We start from the raw sequence: 15,207 nt of genomic DNA on the forward strand, positions 1-15,207 counted from the left end.
TCTTTGACTGTCTGCATAGATTTTGCCTTCTCCTCCATTTTCTTTAAGACTTGTTCTGCTTTAACAAAAAGAACATCCCGCTGTAAGGGAGCATCTAGAAGCTTAACTTAACATGATCAGGCAGAGTTTGTTCCTTTAACCAAGCATGCCTACGTATAACAGACCCATTGACAGCTGCTCTGCATGAAGCCTCCAAAGAATCAATCCCACATTGTAAAGTATGTTTGCCCACCTGTTCAGTTGCATGCAACAGATCCTGCATTTCTTTCAATTCAGACTGTTGAGGGAGTGTGCTCATTTTTTGTTTTAACTGAGACATTAGAAATTGCTGATATTTTAGCATGTGAAATTGGCAGTTTAGTGCCCTCATAGCTACAGTGGCTGAGGTGTAAACCTTTTCCCCCACCTGTCTAGTGCTCTGGAGTCTCTTTCAGAGAGTACAGGATTTTTTGCCATGGAAGCCTTAGCCCCTTTGGGACCCTGGGAGATCATCTCTGGATTAGCAACAGGGCTTTTATAAAGGAATTTGTGGGAATCAGGCACTCTATAGTATCTGTCAGGTTTGGCTGGAGCAGGAGGCAAAGAATCTGGGTTCAAACTGGATTCTAAGTAAACATCATCCACAATGTCTAAAACTGGGGGGATGGCAAGTGGTCTGTGCTGAGGGAGTAAAAAACTCTCTGAGCCTTTTCTTCGAGTCAGAGTAGTCCTGACCTTCCCAGACAAAATGTTCCCTCAGTGTGTAAAGTTTCCCCAAAGGAGTAGTCTTCAGGAGGAGAAGCTGAGGGAATGTAATCCTCAGCATCAGAATCTTCATAAGGGGAGGAGGAGTAATCTTGGTCCTCAGAGGAGCCTGAGGAAATAGACACTTGTTCAGAGGAGGCATAATCTTCCTCTTGTCTAGGCCTTTTGTCGGGTGGGGGTTGGGAACCCCTGATTAAAGAGATCAAATCTTCAGCCATTTTGAGCATCTGTTTCTTAGGCATGGGGCCTTGAACTGGAGAAGTGCAGTCTTTTCAGGTTTAATAGGAGTCTTAAGCTTAGGATACGTTTTTATGGTAAGCGTCGGTCTGAAAACGCCTTCAGAAACCGAAGGTGTTTCTGCAACACCAACATCTTTCTGCAGTGTCGTCGGTAGGGGCTAAACAAAATGGCTGCGTCAGCCTAGCATTCTCCGCCAAAGGCTCCGAAGCGGTCTTGGGTTCCAGATCTGCGGTAGTCAGGGGCTGCGTCGGAGCCGAACCGGAGACCAGTCCAGCCGAGGCCTCTAGGCTGCCTGTCCTTATCCTTGCGTTTTTTGTGCACGCCAGTAGTCGGTTGCTCCGACGGCATTGTGTAGTTAAATTTTCTACAGTAGTGTCATGCGAAATCAAAGCGTCTTTTTATAGTACGCTTATTAAACCTAGCACAAAAACGACAACCAGTGACGTTTTGGTCTGGGCCCAGGCAAGGTATGCAGTAAGAATGAAAATCCTTATGAGGTATTTGCTTCCCACAAGAAATACAATTGTTAACTTTTTCTGACATCGGTCTGAGGCAAGAAAATTTTCCCCAACGGGGTACTTAGCTTTATTGAAGACTTTGGATCTGAAATTCGACTTCGAAAATCTCAGGTGTCGGCCGACTGGCACTTGCGAACTGCTTCTGCTTCGGGCACCGCGCAGCAAGAAACACTGAAGAAAATGGCGTCTGATGCAATATATATACCTCTGGTGTACTGACGTCAGGGAAGAAGCGATAGCAACAGATGCCGGACCAAGACTTTGGAATTCCGGCCGACTGCGGGACCACCTGATGACAGGATAACACAAGTGTGATGACTGCAGCAGGGTAACACGATGAACATCGGTACATTACTCAATGGCAATTCCAGTGCAACGTCTACAGCATCAGAAGCAGACACCAACAGTCACACACTTACAAAAACTGCATCACATGAAGTGTTACACTGCTTTTAAAGCATTTCACGTTTTAACATTCACACACACAGAGACACACACGCTATAATTAAATAAATACGAAAGAGGAACAGCTCTAAAATCTTTAACAGATAATTAAAGTTTTTAGAGCCATTCCTGTTTTGCATTTATTTAATCATCAATTGAATTCGATAGGGGTGTTCACCTTTATTGGGTTCCATCTGCCAGACTGGGTTTGGTTCAGTGTTAGTGTTTTTGTACATGGTTTTCCACCGGTGGTTTTGAGTTTGAGTATCCACACACCCACCCACCCACACACACACACACACACACACACACACACACACACACACACACACACACACACACACACACACACACACACACACACACACAAACACACAAACACACAAACACACAAACACACTGTTACTCTATACACTGCTCTGAAGGGATTTCAGGTTTTAACATCCGCACACAACTGTTAGTCCAACCACTTCCAGACAGTGAAGTCAGAAGAGCACGTTACCCCAAGGGAACTGTAAAATTCTGAAGTACCACCTTCTAGACACAGAGATGGTTTAAGAACCAACAGCAGTAAATAATGTAAAATCCAGCCCCACCCCACCTCAAAAAAAAAAAAAAAAAAAAAAAAAAAAAAGAGAAGCAAGTCAATTCAAAAGTAATGTGTGATGGTAACTGGGAGGGAAGTATTAGGCATAAATATTACTCTGATAAAAACTTGTTTGGTTTGACCCTAGAGAACTGAAGTACCAAGCAATGTAAAAATGACTGACAATGGAACAAGTAAAGCTTTGCAAAACATATTTACTCCAGCCAGCGACTGCAATCATCAAGCAAGAAATTATATACATGTAACAGTTGTCATCAAGTCAGTTACTTACAAAATACAACTTATAAAATGTGTTGCACCACACTTGCAACTAGTTATTTAAGAGATTTTTGGGATTAAAGTTTATAAAAAATAAACCCTAATGCACCATGCCCTGGGAGATGCATGGATGCAGCATTTGCAATTCTGATTCTCTACTTCAATAGTTCACCTACCTGGATAAAAAGAAGGATAATCTATAAAAGGCAAGAACACCCAGTTTACCCAATCCAGGTATAAACAGCGACTGCAGCATATTATCACGTTGTGATTTTAAACCCCCCTCCCCCAAAAAAGATAGTATTCTTTAACAGGCTGATAAACTGTCGCAATGGTAAGACCAGTATCCAGACCTCGGTGCCGCATGCTCTGCTCATGTCTGTGTAGCTTTTCTCCAGGTACTTCAGTTTTCTTCTACTTCTCAAAAAACACACCCGTTTATATACACATTTCCTTACCCTTCACCTTGTAGTATGGGTCATGACTGAAAAGGGACAAAGAAAGCTCTGTTCACTTTCCTGGCTAACAGATAATTTAAATTAAAAAACTGGGTGCAGGTGCCATGACAAAACTGAAGAACCATTCACTCTATTATGCTATTTCTTACTTCAAATAAAAAAATACAGTAATATTCAGTGGATCTATAGCTTCAGCTTTTTAATTGAGCCTTTTCTAAGGCTAGGTGTTGGTTTCACAACAAACATGGCACCGAAAAAAGTTGACAGCCGATTCAGCATTAAAAAAAAAAAAAAAAAAAGTCCCACTCACACAGAGGTTGACATCTACCATTTACTCCCGTAAACATCCCCATCAAAGAACCCTGCACATATAACTCTACAGTGAACGGACTGTATGAAAGCTGTTCCTCTGTTGAGACTTGCCGCAGCCCGTTTCTTAGCTACGTATCCCACACAAGTGCACTACAAAGTTTCGTAAAAGGGTTATGAGTCTCTCTTTTTAAAATGGATTCTTCTTTATGAAGCCATTCCAAGGAGAAATCCTCCAGCAAAGCCACCTGCCACCACAACATTTTTTTTTACAAATGAAGTCACCTGTAGAGAAAAGAAAAAGTATTAATGACTATATCTGAAAGCAAAGAAAGGTTAGACACTGTTCAGTTGCAATGAAAAGCAGCTACTCAGTATTTTCCGCCACTAGTGTAAGACGAAACAGAACAGTGTACATTAAACTGCATTCTGACTATTTTACTTTCTTGTAGTTTAGTGAGCACACAAAAATGAGGCATAATCTCAGGAAGCTTTCCACTTATTTTATGAATTATACAGCTTGGTCTTTTACATCTTCCTGTGTGACCACTAAACAGTAGAATAGTTTAACTATGCAGAAAATAGGACTCCAAACAAAATTGCAATCCAGAAACACAATACTGATACTGCTACAAAGAAATCTAACAAAGGTGAACATTGAGCTTTAGTGTTTGCAGAAGGATATGAAATCAGAAATTTCCATTATTAAATCCAGTACAATGAGAATGCCACAAACCATTAGACCCTTGCTTGCTGCTTTGAAATGCTTTTCTTTTTTAAATGCACTTTTTCTAATTACGCCTGACAAACATCAACTTCCTCCAAATGGCCTTGGCACATCTGGTCTCCAATAAGGTGAGAGCTGAGCAGGGGGGCTGTCACTTAGTTTGTTCCCTCTTTTCACATCTCAGCTAGCAGCCCTAGAGCCTTTATAAGCCTAGCCATGTTAATCCCAGGTAGCCCTAATTGTCCTTGGTTAGATGGACGTACTTTACAGATCAGCACCGACTACCCCTGTCCATGAGGGACATGGGTGCCATCACCGGGGTGAATTTGTTGTCACCAATCCATTTGTCCAGGTTGCACTCGAATAGGGATCACTGAGGAGCACTGTTTTATATGAACTGAAAGTTTATTCCACAGCTGCGGCAATCTCTGGGAGACATACCTGTCTCTCCAACATGTTCTGTTAATGTCACTGGCAAGGTTGAGATCCCTAGAGCGAGTGACTCAAGTGCCATTTGATCTGCAGATATGCAGTATTTCCATCAGGATGGGGTCAGAGACAGTACTCTACGCCAGGCATAAGTTGCCTCTCAGTAACCTACATGATACAGAAATACAGTGACAGGGCTTTCAGTCTTACTCACGCAGGTCATGGTTTGGAGGCCCTTAATCCTCTTAGTGAAAAATCTATGTGGTCTCACCAGTTGCTGCAGGTGTCTGGTGAGAGACCTGCAGAAGAGAGCATTGTACTCTATTAATGGCCTGATACGGGTCACATCAAGTGGGGTTATAACATCCTTAGACCTGGATGCGATGCCTTTACTTATGAGATGCTCAATGTAGAAGGCTTTCCTCATCACCGTGGAAACCTGGTGGTCAAAGTTCAGATTGCTGTTGACCTGCGTTCCCAGACCTCACACCACTGGGTTTGAACTTAGAGGGGTGCTGTCAATATTGTAATTTGTGGGGAATTCCACTATGCCAAATGGGATAATAGTGCACTTTCTTGTGTTTAGTTTTAGACCATGACTTTGGCATCACTCATTTGTTTGTGTTAGCCCCTCCTGTAATATGTTAACATCATTGGGGGACTCTGACTGCAGCCAGTTTATAATCATCAGTGAACTTAGCAAGCCAAAGGCAGTCTACTTTAGCCTGGACTTCCAAGAAATAGATTCCAAATAGTAAAGGGCCCATTACAGATCCTTGTGGTACGCCACTGGTAACGGGTCTACTGATAGATGTGGAGTCACCACCTTTGATAGTATGTGTTCTGTTGGAGTGCCGATTATCTCCCTACCTAGTAATATAAGAGTTAACACCTAGCAGGGAGATTTCTTCAATGCTACCACAGTGGGGAATTGTGTCAAAGGCTTTGGCTAGGTCCAGATAGGCAGTATGCACTGTCTTACCTTCATCTAAGGCTATGGTGACTTTCTCGAAGTCTACCAGGTTCAATAAACACGATCGACCCATAATGAAACCAAAATGGGTTGGGCATAGAGTTTGAAGGTCACATATGTCCTTGTTGATAAGGTCCATGATGACCCTTTTTCCATGTCCTTGCAGATGAGGCTGGTTAGACTTGTAGGTCTATAGTTTCCAGGATCAGTTGATGGCCCCCCTTTATGCAAGGGGATTACTGTTGCTGCTCTCCATTCTGCTGGTATAAAGCCAGTTCTCATGCTATGGTTAAAGAGAACGGCAAATGGGTCAACTAGGTCCCGTTTTTAGATTGCTTAGTAAGCAACCTAGGATGCTATCTGGTCCTACTGAGGCCATGTTTTTGGCCTTGGAGAGCACAGATATGACGATTTCTAGAGACACCAGGTAAAGAACTGGTGTCAGGTATGCTTTGGGGGTATGGCTGGTGGGGACGAGGGGGTGGTCTGCACCAAATCTATCATCTAGAAGGTTGGCAATTTCCTCCAGTACAGTGTGAGTGGTACCATCTACCACCAATTTGGCAGATAGCTAGGCACTCCCTTTTAGATTTCAGTCATAGTTAAAGAATGCCTTATGACTGTCCTTGGCTAGCGATGCTATTTTAACTTCAGAATTAGATTTAGAAGACTTTACGAAAAGTACAGTTTTGTACCTACCATAAATGTAGATGTCCGATAGATATGCAACTGCAGTCATAACATATGGGTTGTCCTGCCTCAGGCAGCCCTCGGTCGGCTGGATTCCAAAGTCTGGGTCCGACGTCGGCTGATGTCACATTTCTCTCCGACGTCAGAGCGGCAGGAGTACATAAGCATCAGCCGACGCCATCTTCTTCAGTGTTTCTTGCCCCAGATGCCAGGTGCCCTCAGAGGAAGGCTGTAATCAAATTGGAAGACAAAAACAGGATTCCAAACAAATACATGAGCAATAAAACAAATACACCATAACAGATATCCCCAGCTAAGGATAACAGGGAGAAGAGTGGACCCAAGGCATAGAGGGGAAGGAGGGAGGGAAAACCCGACTGCAGTTGCATATCTATCGGACATCTACATTTATGGTAGGTACAAAACTGTACTATGTCCTTCAAGAATGCAACTGCAGTCATAACATATGGGTTGAATACCATAGCTTAGCTGGGGGAGGTGGAATGCTCTAGGAAAGGGATGGTGTGGCTATCAAACCCTGCAGGACTGCCGAAGCAAAGCCTGCTCTGGATCTGGAATATAAAGGGAGGTTGTAGTGTTTGGAAAATGTATGCATGGAGCTCCATGTAGCAGCTTCTAGAATGTCCTTTGTAGGCACCCCTCTTAAGAATGCTGTAGAGGTGGCTGTAGCTCTGGTGGAGTGTGGTCTGACATTGGCTGGCACACTCTTTCTATGGAAGGAATAACAGAATCTGATGCAATGTCCAATCCATTTTGAAATTGTCTGTTTGGAAATTTCTTTTCCTTGTACTCCAGGGGCGTAAGCTACAAAAAGCTGATCAGACTTCCTACTGGTCTTGGTTCTGTTCAGGTAGTAGCGAAGTTGTCTGTGAATGTCCAAGGTATGCAAAAGTCTCACCCCTTTGTTCTCAGGATTGGGAAAGAAAGTAGGCAGGTGAATTGCTTGATTTAAAGATACCCTAGATACTACTTTTGGCAGAAAGGTAGGGTTGGTTCGTAAGGAGACCCTGTCTCTGTGAAAGGTTATGAACAGTGGTATTGCCATTAGGGCCTGTAATTCCAAAACCCTTCTTGCTGAGGTAATGGCCAACAGGAAAGCTGTCTTCCAGGAAAGAAATTGTAAGTCCACAGAAGCTGCTGGCTCAAAGGGAGGTAGAGTCAATTTTTCTAGGACAAAGTTGAGGTCTCAAGCTGGTACTGGTGCCTTTCTTGGGGGCTTTATATTCTTAATTCCTCTAAGAAATTGCCTTAAAGGATGTGAAAACACAGGTGGATCAGTGTTGTATCTAGCTGAGACAGCTGAAGCATGTATTTTTATGGAAGAGTATGAGAGTCCGTTATGCAGCATATCTGCCAAATATTCCAGAATGAGTGGAATGCTCAAAAAGGATGCATCATGTCCTTTGCTGGTATTCCAAATGCTGAATCTCTTCCATTTGGCTGAGTAAACCTTTCTGGTGGATGGTCTGCGGGATTCTGTTAGTATCCGCTGAACTTCCTTGGAGAGAGGTATATTGAGGTTATTTATGGGATCTCCCAAGTTGTTAGCTGTAGTGTCTGGATGTTGGGATGAACTATCCTGAAGTTGTGTTGAGTCAGAAGTTGGGGCCATTGGGGAAGGGCCCACTTTTTGTTGTGACACACGCTCCGTAGTAGTGGGTACCAGTGTTGTCTTGGCCAGTCTGGAGCTATTAGGATCCCCTTGGGCTGCTCTGCTTTGATCTTTAGTAATACTGTGGTCATCAGTGGCAGAGGTGGAAATGCATAGATTTTTAGGGAGCTCCAGTTGAATGAGAGAGCATCTATCTTCCATGCTTGTGGATGATATGTCCTTGAACAGAACTTTTGTAGGTGATGATTGAGGTGTGAGGCAAATAAGTCTATGTCTGGCCTGCCCCATGCCGAGATGAGTCGTATAAAGATTTCTGGATGTAACCTCCATTCGTGGGGATCTAGGAAATTCCTGCTTAGACTGTCCGCCAGAACATTCTCTTTGCCTGGAACAAACTGGGATTGTAGCTGTATGTTTAGGCTCAGTGATTTCTCCCAAAGATTCATTGTCAGTCTGCAAAGGGGGTAAGAATGAGTGCCCCCCTGCTTGTTTATGTACCACATCACAGTGGTGTTGTCTGTCCATATTAGCAGGTGGCCTTGTTGAAGTTGTTGCCCAAAGGCCTCGATGGCATGCATTACTGCCAGCATTTCTTTTTGGTTGATATGCAGATGTGCTTCCTTTGGAGACCAATGTCCTTGAATACATCTGCCCTCCATGTGCGCCCCCCATCCAAGGTCTGAGGCGTCTGTGGTCATGGTCTGTGTTATCTGAGGTTTTATGAATGACATACCTGTGTTTAACTGGCTTGCTGAGGCCCACCATAGAAATTCCTTTTGAAGACATGGAATGAGTGGTATGGTTGCCTCTAGGTTGTTGCTGTGTTGAGACCATAAGCTTTTTAGGTACCATTGAAGCTTTCTCATGTGTAGCCTTGCTAGTGGAACCAGGAGAATGCAGGATGCCATGTAACCCAGGGCCTGCAGGACTCTCCTTGCAGTCATCTGGTAAATTTTTGAAGTAATGAGTTAACTTCTTTTGCTTGTCTTCTGTCAGGTAAGCCATTTGAGAGGCTGTGTCTAGTTTGGCTCCTAAGAAGGTTATTTGCTGGGATGGCTGAAGTCTTGACTTCTGAAAGTTGACTGTGTATCCCAGAGCTTGTAGCAATTGTATGACATAATTCAAGTTTTTTGTCAAAATTAGTTTGTCGTCCGCTTGTATGAGGCAGTCGTCCAGGTACGGGTAAATTTGAATCCCCTAGAGCCTGCAATGAGCAATTACTGAAGCCAGGCATTTCGTGAATACTCTGGGCACAGTAGACAAGCCAAATGGCAATGCTGAGAATTGATAATGCTCTGGCCCTTCAAGAAATCTGAGGTATCTTCTGCAGCTGTGTCTGATAGGGACATGCAGGTATGCCTCCTTGAGGTCCAGAGTAATCAGCCAAGACCCCTTGCCCAGCATGGGAAGGAGTTGCTGTAGAGTCAGCATTTTGAACTTTGGTACTATGAGAAAAGTGTTTAAAGCAGACAAGTCCAGTATTGGTCTCCATTGAGTTTCTTTTCTTGGAACAAGGAACAGTCTTGAGTAAAACCCCTGACCCTGTTCTTGTTGTGGAACTTTTTCTATTGCTTTGATCTGAGTAAGCAGGGAAATTTGCTTGATAGCCTCTGCCCTCTGATGTTGTGGAAGGTTTGGCATGCCTTGTTTTCTTGGCAGGGTATGAAAATGGAACCTGTAACCGTGGTCTATAATGTCCAAAATCCATTTGTCCTTTGTCAGTTTGTGCCAATTGCTTGAAAACAGAGATAATTTTCCGCCCAAAGGAGCTGCTGCTTGCTCCTTGGTCAGCGAAACTAGAGGAAAGTCATTGAGATTGTTCCTGTGGGGCAGGAGAAACCCCTGTGTCACTTCTTCGGTTTGCTGGTTGCCATTGTCGTCCTCTGTAGGATCCTCTGTATTGTCCTCTTCCTCGGGCACGCCTGTTTTTGCCCCTTTGAAATCTTTCAGGATTAGGAAAGGACCAGTTCTTAGAAGGCCAATTCCTGCTGAATCTGGGTGGCTGAACCTGGAGGAAATCTTTGACTGTCTGAACTGACTTGGCTTTTTCCTCAATGGACTTTAACACGTCTTTAGCATTAGCACCAAAAAGCTTGTTCTTTTCCAAAGGTGCATCAAGAAGATTTGCCTTAACCTGATCTGGTAAAGGTTGTTCTTTTAACCATGCATGCCTACGAATGACCGCCCGTCATAGCTGCCCTACATGAAGCCTCCAATGCATCATATCCACACTGTAGAAAGTGATTGCTAACTTGCTGAAAGTTATGCACAGACTCCTGCAAAGACTTCCTATCTAAAGGTTCAGGAGAGGCCAAAGTTTTCTGCAAATCATCTAACAGGAAATCCTGATATTGAAACATATGAAAGAGACAATTGAGAGCTCTCATAGATAAAGTAGTGGAGGTGTAAACCTTCTTTCCCCATCTCTCTAAGGACCTTGTTTCCCTGTCGGAAGGCAAAGGGTTTTTGGAGGTGGTAGCTGAAGCCCCTTTAGGCCCCTGAGAAATTGTTTCTAAATCAACAGCATGGGCCCTAAACAAATGAGAATGGGTTTCTGGGACCCTATAGTACCTGTCAGGCTTGACAGGAGCAGGAGGAAGAGTATCCGGGGTAACACTGGAGTCAGAGTATAAATCATCCAAAACATCAAGCACAGGAGGTATAGCTAAGGGTCTGTGTTGCGGCTTTTTAAGGAAGGTTCGAAGGCGCTTTCTGGAATCAGAATATTCCTGGCCTTGCCACTTAAAATGTTCCCTCATGGAATGCAGAACTTCCCCAAAAGACATATCCTCAGGAGGAGAGGCCGAGGGGATAGAGTCCTCTGTATCTGAATCCTCATAGGTCTGGAAGGGCTCTTCCTGGCTTTCGGAGTGAACAGAGTCCTCAGAATCTTCATCTGAAGGAAGAGGGTCAGAGGGTTCAACCCTGGGCCTCTTATCAGGAGGAGGCTGGGATCCTCTCTCAGGATGGGCCTGGGAACCTCTGATCATGGAAATTAAATCTGCGGCCATATCCATAACTTGAGTTTCAGGAGTAGGCTGAGGTAAGGTTTTAGCAGTAAGGTGCTTGGACTTGCTGGCTGCCTTGGCACGTGTGTAGGCCTTGATAGACATGGACATGGGAGGCCTAGCAGCTCCACGTGCAGGAGTGACCTTATCAACAGCAATGGTCTCAGGCATTTCCTCAGTTTCAGTATCCGGGGGAAAGTCAATAACTGGCGTCGGAGTGGCCTCCGGTATCGGAGGTATCTGTAATGCGGTGTCTTCGGTTCAGAGCGGTGGAATAACTGCCTCCGAGGGAACCGGAGCACTCGCGGTTAATTTTGGCGTGGTGTCGGTGGAAGACTCGGGCCGAGGATGTCGGTCCCAGTCTTTTAGTTTCTTAGGAGTCTGCGTTGTCAGTTGTTCCGACGGCATCGTATAATCAAATTTATCGCCGAAAAAGTCTTCAGCGAACTCCGCCCGGCGCCTGAGAGTGCGCTTGTTAAAACCGGCACAGGCCGAGACGTCGTGGTCTGGGCCAAGGCAAGGGAGGCAGTAAGAGTGGAAATCCTTATGAGGTATTTGTTTACCACAAGACAAACAATTATTTACTTTTTCAGTAATTTCTGACATCGGCTGAGGCAAGAAAAGGTCCCCAACGGGGTACTTAGCTTTTTTGATGACTTTGGATTCAAAGAATACAGGAGCTGACCGACCGGCACTTGCGAACTGCTTCTGCTTCGGGCACCGCGTGGCAAGAAAGACTGAAGAAGATGGCGTCGGCTGATGCCACTCCAGCCGCTCTGACGTCGGAGAGAAATGCGACATCAGCCGACGTCGGACCCAGACTTTGGAGTCCGGCCGACCGAGGGCTGCCTGAGGCAGGACAACCCATATGTTATGACTGCGGTTGCATTCTTGAAGGACATCATGTGGAATCTGTATTCCTGAGAAACTATATTCAAAACCCATTTGTCCTGGGTAACGAGTTCCCAGTTTTCAGCATGCAGGGCAAGCTTTCCCCCTAAGGGAGCAGGTAGTTGAGCAGGGCTTGGAAGGGTTAAGGTAAAGTCATTGTGCCATTTTTCCGAAGGGGGGGGGGTCTTACTACTCCCTGCTTTGGAAGTGGGAGCCCCCCACTGCTTAGGCCTGTGCGTAGCCTGAGACTGTAACCTAGGTGGTCTGCTGTTCCTGAGTTTGGACTGAGAAAGCCTGGAAGAGGCTGGAAAGGACCAATTCTTTGAAGGCCAATGATTAATAAATCTGGGAGGCTGTACTTGCAGGAAATCTTTTAACAGTTTGCATAGATTTAGCTTTTTCCTCCATCTTTTTGAGGATGACTTCTGCTTTGTTGCCAAACAGATGGTCTTGGTTTAAGGTAGCATCCAGTAATTTAGCTTTAACATGATATGGCAAGTTTTGCTCCTTAAGCCATGCATGCCTTCTAAGTACAGACCCAGTGACAGCAGCCCTGCAATATGCTTCTAAAGAGTCAAAACCACACTGCAAAGTATGTTTAACAAATTGTTCTGCAGAATGCATTAAATCCTGTAATTCTTTGTATTCTGCACAGTCAGGAATCAACATTTTCTGTTTAAGCAGCTCCATAATATGCTGCTGACATATGAAACTGACAATTTAAAGCCCTAATGGACAAAGTAGCAGAAGTATATACCTTCTTACCCAATCTGTCCAAGGCTGTAGAAACTCTATCAGAAGGGGTAGTTTTGGCAGCAGCAGCCTTAATGCCCTTTGGTCCTTGGGAAATGGTCTCTGGATTCGCAGTAGGATTCTTGAAGAGGAACTTGAGAGTCAGGTACTCTGTAATACCGGTCAGATTTTCTGGGAGCTGGAGGTAAAGTGTCTGGGGTAATGCTAGATTCCAAGAAAACATAATCTACAATATCCAGGACAGGAGGGATAGCTAAAGGCCTATGTTGAGGAAGGAGTAGGAATTCCCTAAGCCTCTTTCTGGAGTCAGAGTAATCCTGGCTTTCCCAGAGGAAATGCTCCCTAAGAGTGTGCAATGTTTCACCAAAAGAGAAATTTTCTGGAGGGGAAGTAGAGGGAATGTAATCCTCTGTATCAGAATCCTCACAGGTAGAAAAGGGCAAATTCTGGTAATCAGAAGAAACAGAAATATCAGATTCCTGATCAGAAGAATCAGAAGGAAAATCAGTTCTAGGTCTCTTTAGAGGGGGAAGGCCAGCTTCCCCTAATTAAGGTAATAAGGTCTTCAGCCATTCTAAGCATTTGTTTTTAGGCATATGGGCCTGAGCATACGGTTTGGACATCAATTTTCTAGGCATGGGTTGAGTTATAGACTTGGATGAAAATGGCGTTGGTTTAAAATGCAAGTCTGTAGGCCTGAATACACCCTCAGAAGCCAGTGCCTGCACAGAGGCTCCGGACCCATCCGAGGTAGAGACATCCGCAGGTTCCATAGTCAAAGAAGCATCTCGCGGCATACTGGACTCCGAATGGGACTCAGTAGACGCCTGCGAATCTGAAATAGTGGGTATCAGGGGCTGCGAAAGCACCTCACTGTGTACCGGCGGACTGGCGACTAGCTTAACGGAAGCGTCGTCGGCAGTTTTGGACCTATGCGGTCTGCCTCTGTCTTTATCCTTAAGCTTTTTTGGAATATCGGTAGTCAGATGGCTTACCGAAGCCATTTCTGGATACTTAAACAGAGTACTAAAATAATTTGCTTCAAATATAGACTGACCACGAATAGTTCAGGGGTTGAACAAGGCACAAAGCCGACAGCGAGAGACATTGCAGTCTGGGCCTAGGCAAGGAATGCAGTACGAATTAAAATCTTTGAGGTATTTGCTTTCCACAGGTAATACACAATTGTTAACTTTTACTGACATCGGTTAAGAGCAAGAAAAATGATCCCCAACGAGGTAGTTAGCTTTTTTGAAGACTTTGGTTCTGAAACTCGAAAACGAAAATTTCAGGAGTCGGCTGATTGGCACTTGCGAACTGCTTTTGCTTTGGGCACCGCGCGGCAAGAAAGACTGATGTAATGGCGTCTGCTGCATGTTTTATACCCCTGATGACCTGACGTCATGGAAGAAGAGACAGCATCCGACGCAGGAATCCAAGACTCTGGTATTCGGGCCGGCTGAGGGCTACCTGCAGGCAGATAACCCAAATGTGATGACTGCAACAGTGAAACATGAAGAACATCTGCCCTGAACTGTAGATATTTCCTGCAAGACTCCCTTATGGGGATGTGCAGATAAGCTTCTTTTAAGTCTACCAGGCATCCTTGGCTAGCATAGAAAGAAGCTGTTGCAGTGTAAGCATTTTGAATTTTGGGACCACCAGACAGGTGTTGAGGATTGACAGATCCAGGATAGGGCGCCAAGAGCTCTCTCTTCTGGGCACCAGGAACAGTCTGGAGTAGAAACCCTGTCCCCTTTGTTCTACTGGAACAGGTTGAATAGCCCTGACATTGAGAAGGGAAAGTACTTGCTTTTGAGCCTCTGCCCACTGGTTTGGAGGAAGGTCTGGTAACCCACTAAGGGTTGACAGTGAGTGAAAATAGAATCTGTATCCCTGGGATACAATGTTTAGAACCCATCGGTCCTGAGTAATGGACATCCAGTTTTTTGCATGAAGGGCGAACTTTTCTCCTAGGGGTGCAAGTACTTGGGCATGGCTGGGAAGGATGATTGAGAAGTCATTGTGAACTTTTTCCATAAGGGGGTGGCTTATCATTTCCTGTATTTGAGGTGGGAGCACTCCCTTTTTAATCTCTGCATACCCTGAGACCGTAGTCTTGGTGGTCTGTTTCCCCTGGGTTTGGACTGAGAAGGCCTGGGAGGGACTGGAAAGGACAAGTTTTTAGAACGCCAGTGCCTACTGAATCTCAGTGGCTGCACCTGTAAGAAATCTTTGACAGTTTGCATAGATTTAGCTTTTTCCTCCATCTTTTTAAGAACTTCTTCTGCTTCTGTGCCAAACAAACGATCCTGATTTGATGGAGCATCTAGTAAGTTTGTGTTGACATGGTCTGGCAACATTTGTTCCTTCAGCCAAGCATGCCTTCCCAGTACAGACCCAGTGACAGCAGCCCTGCAAGATGCTTCTAAGGCATCACACCCACACTGCAAAGTATGTTTACTAACTTGGTTTGCAGAATGCATTAACTCTTGTAAATCTTTATTTTCTGCACAATCTGGAAG

General features: G+C 44.7%; 1 protein-coding gene across 1 annotated transcript in view; it reads right to left on the reverse strand.

The window, feature by feature from the left end:
- Positions 1-2,727: 2,727 nt before the first annotated feature.
- FUNDC2 (FUN14 domain containing 2) overlaps positions 2,728-15,207 on the reverse strand; it is a 538,500-nt gene continuing 526,020 nt past the window's right edge. Inside the window, exon 5 of the mRNA XM_044057645.1 lies at positions 2,728-3,863. Coding sequence (XP_043913580.1) covers positions 3,786-3,863 — 78 coding nt within the window. The 3' untranslated portion in view covers positions 2,728-3,785. The remainder of the gene's footprint in view (positions 3,864-15,207) is intronic.

The sequence above is a fragment of the Protopterus annectens genome, chromosome 15.part0 (genome assembly GCF_019279795.1).
Source record: "Protopterus annectens isolate FY-2018-M chromosome 15.part0, PAN1.0, whole genome shotgun sequence".
Taxonomy (NCBI): domain Eukaryota; kingdom Metazoa; phylum Chordata; order Ceratodontiformes; family Protopteridae; genus Protopterus; species Protopterus annectens.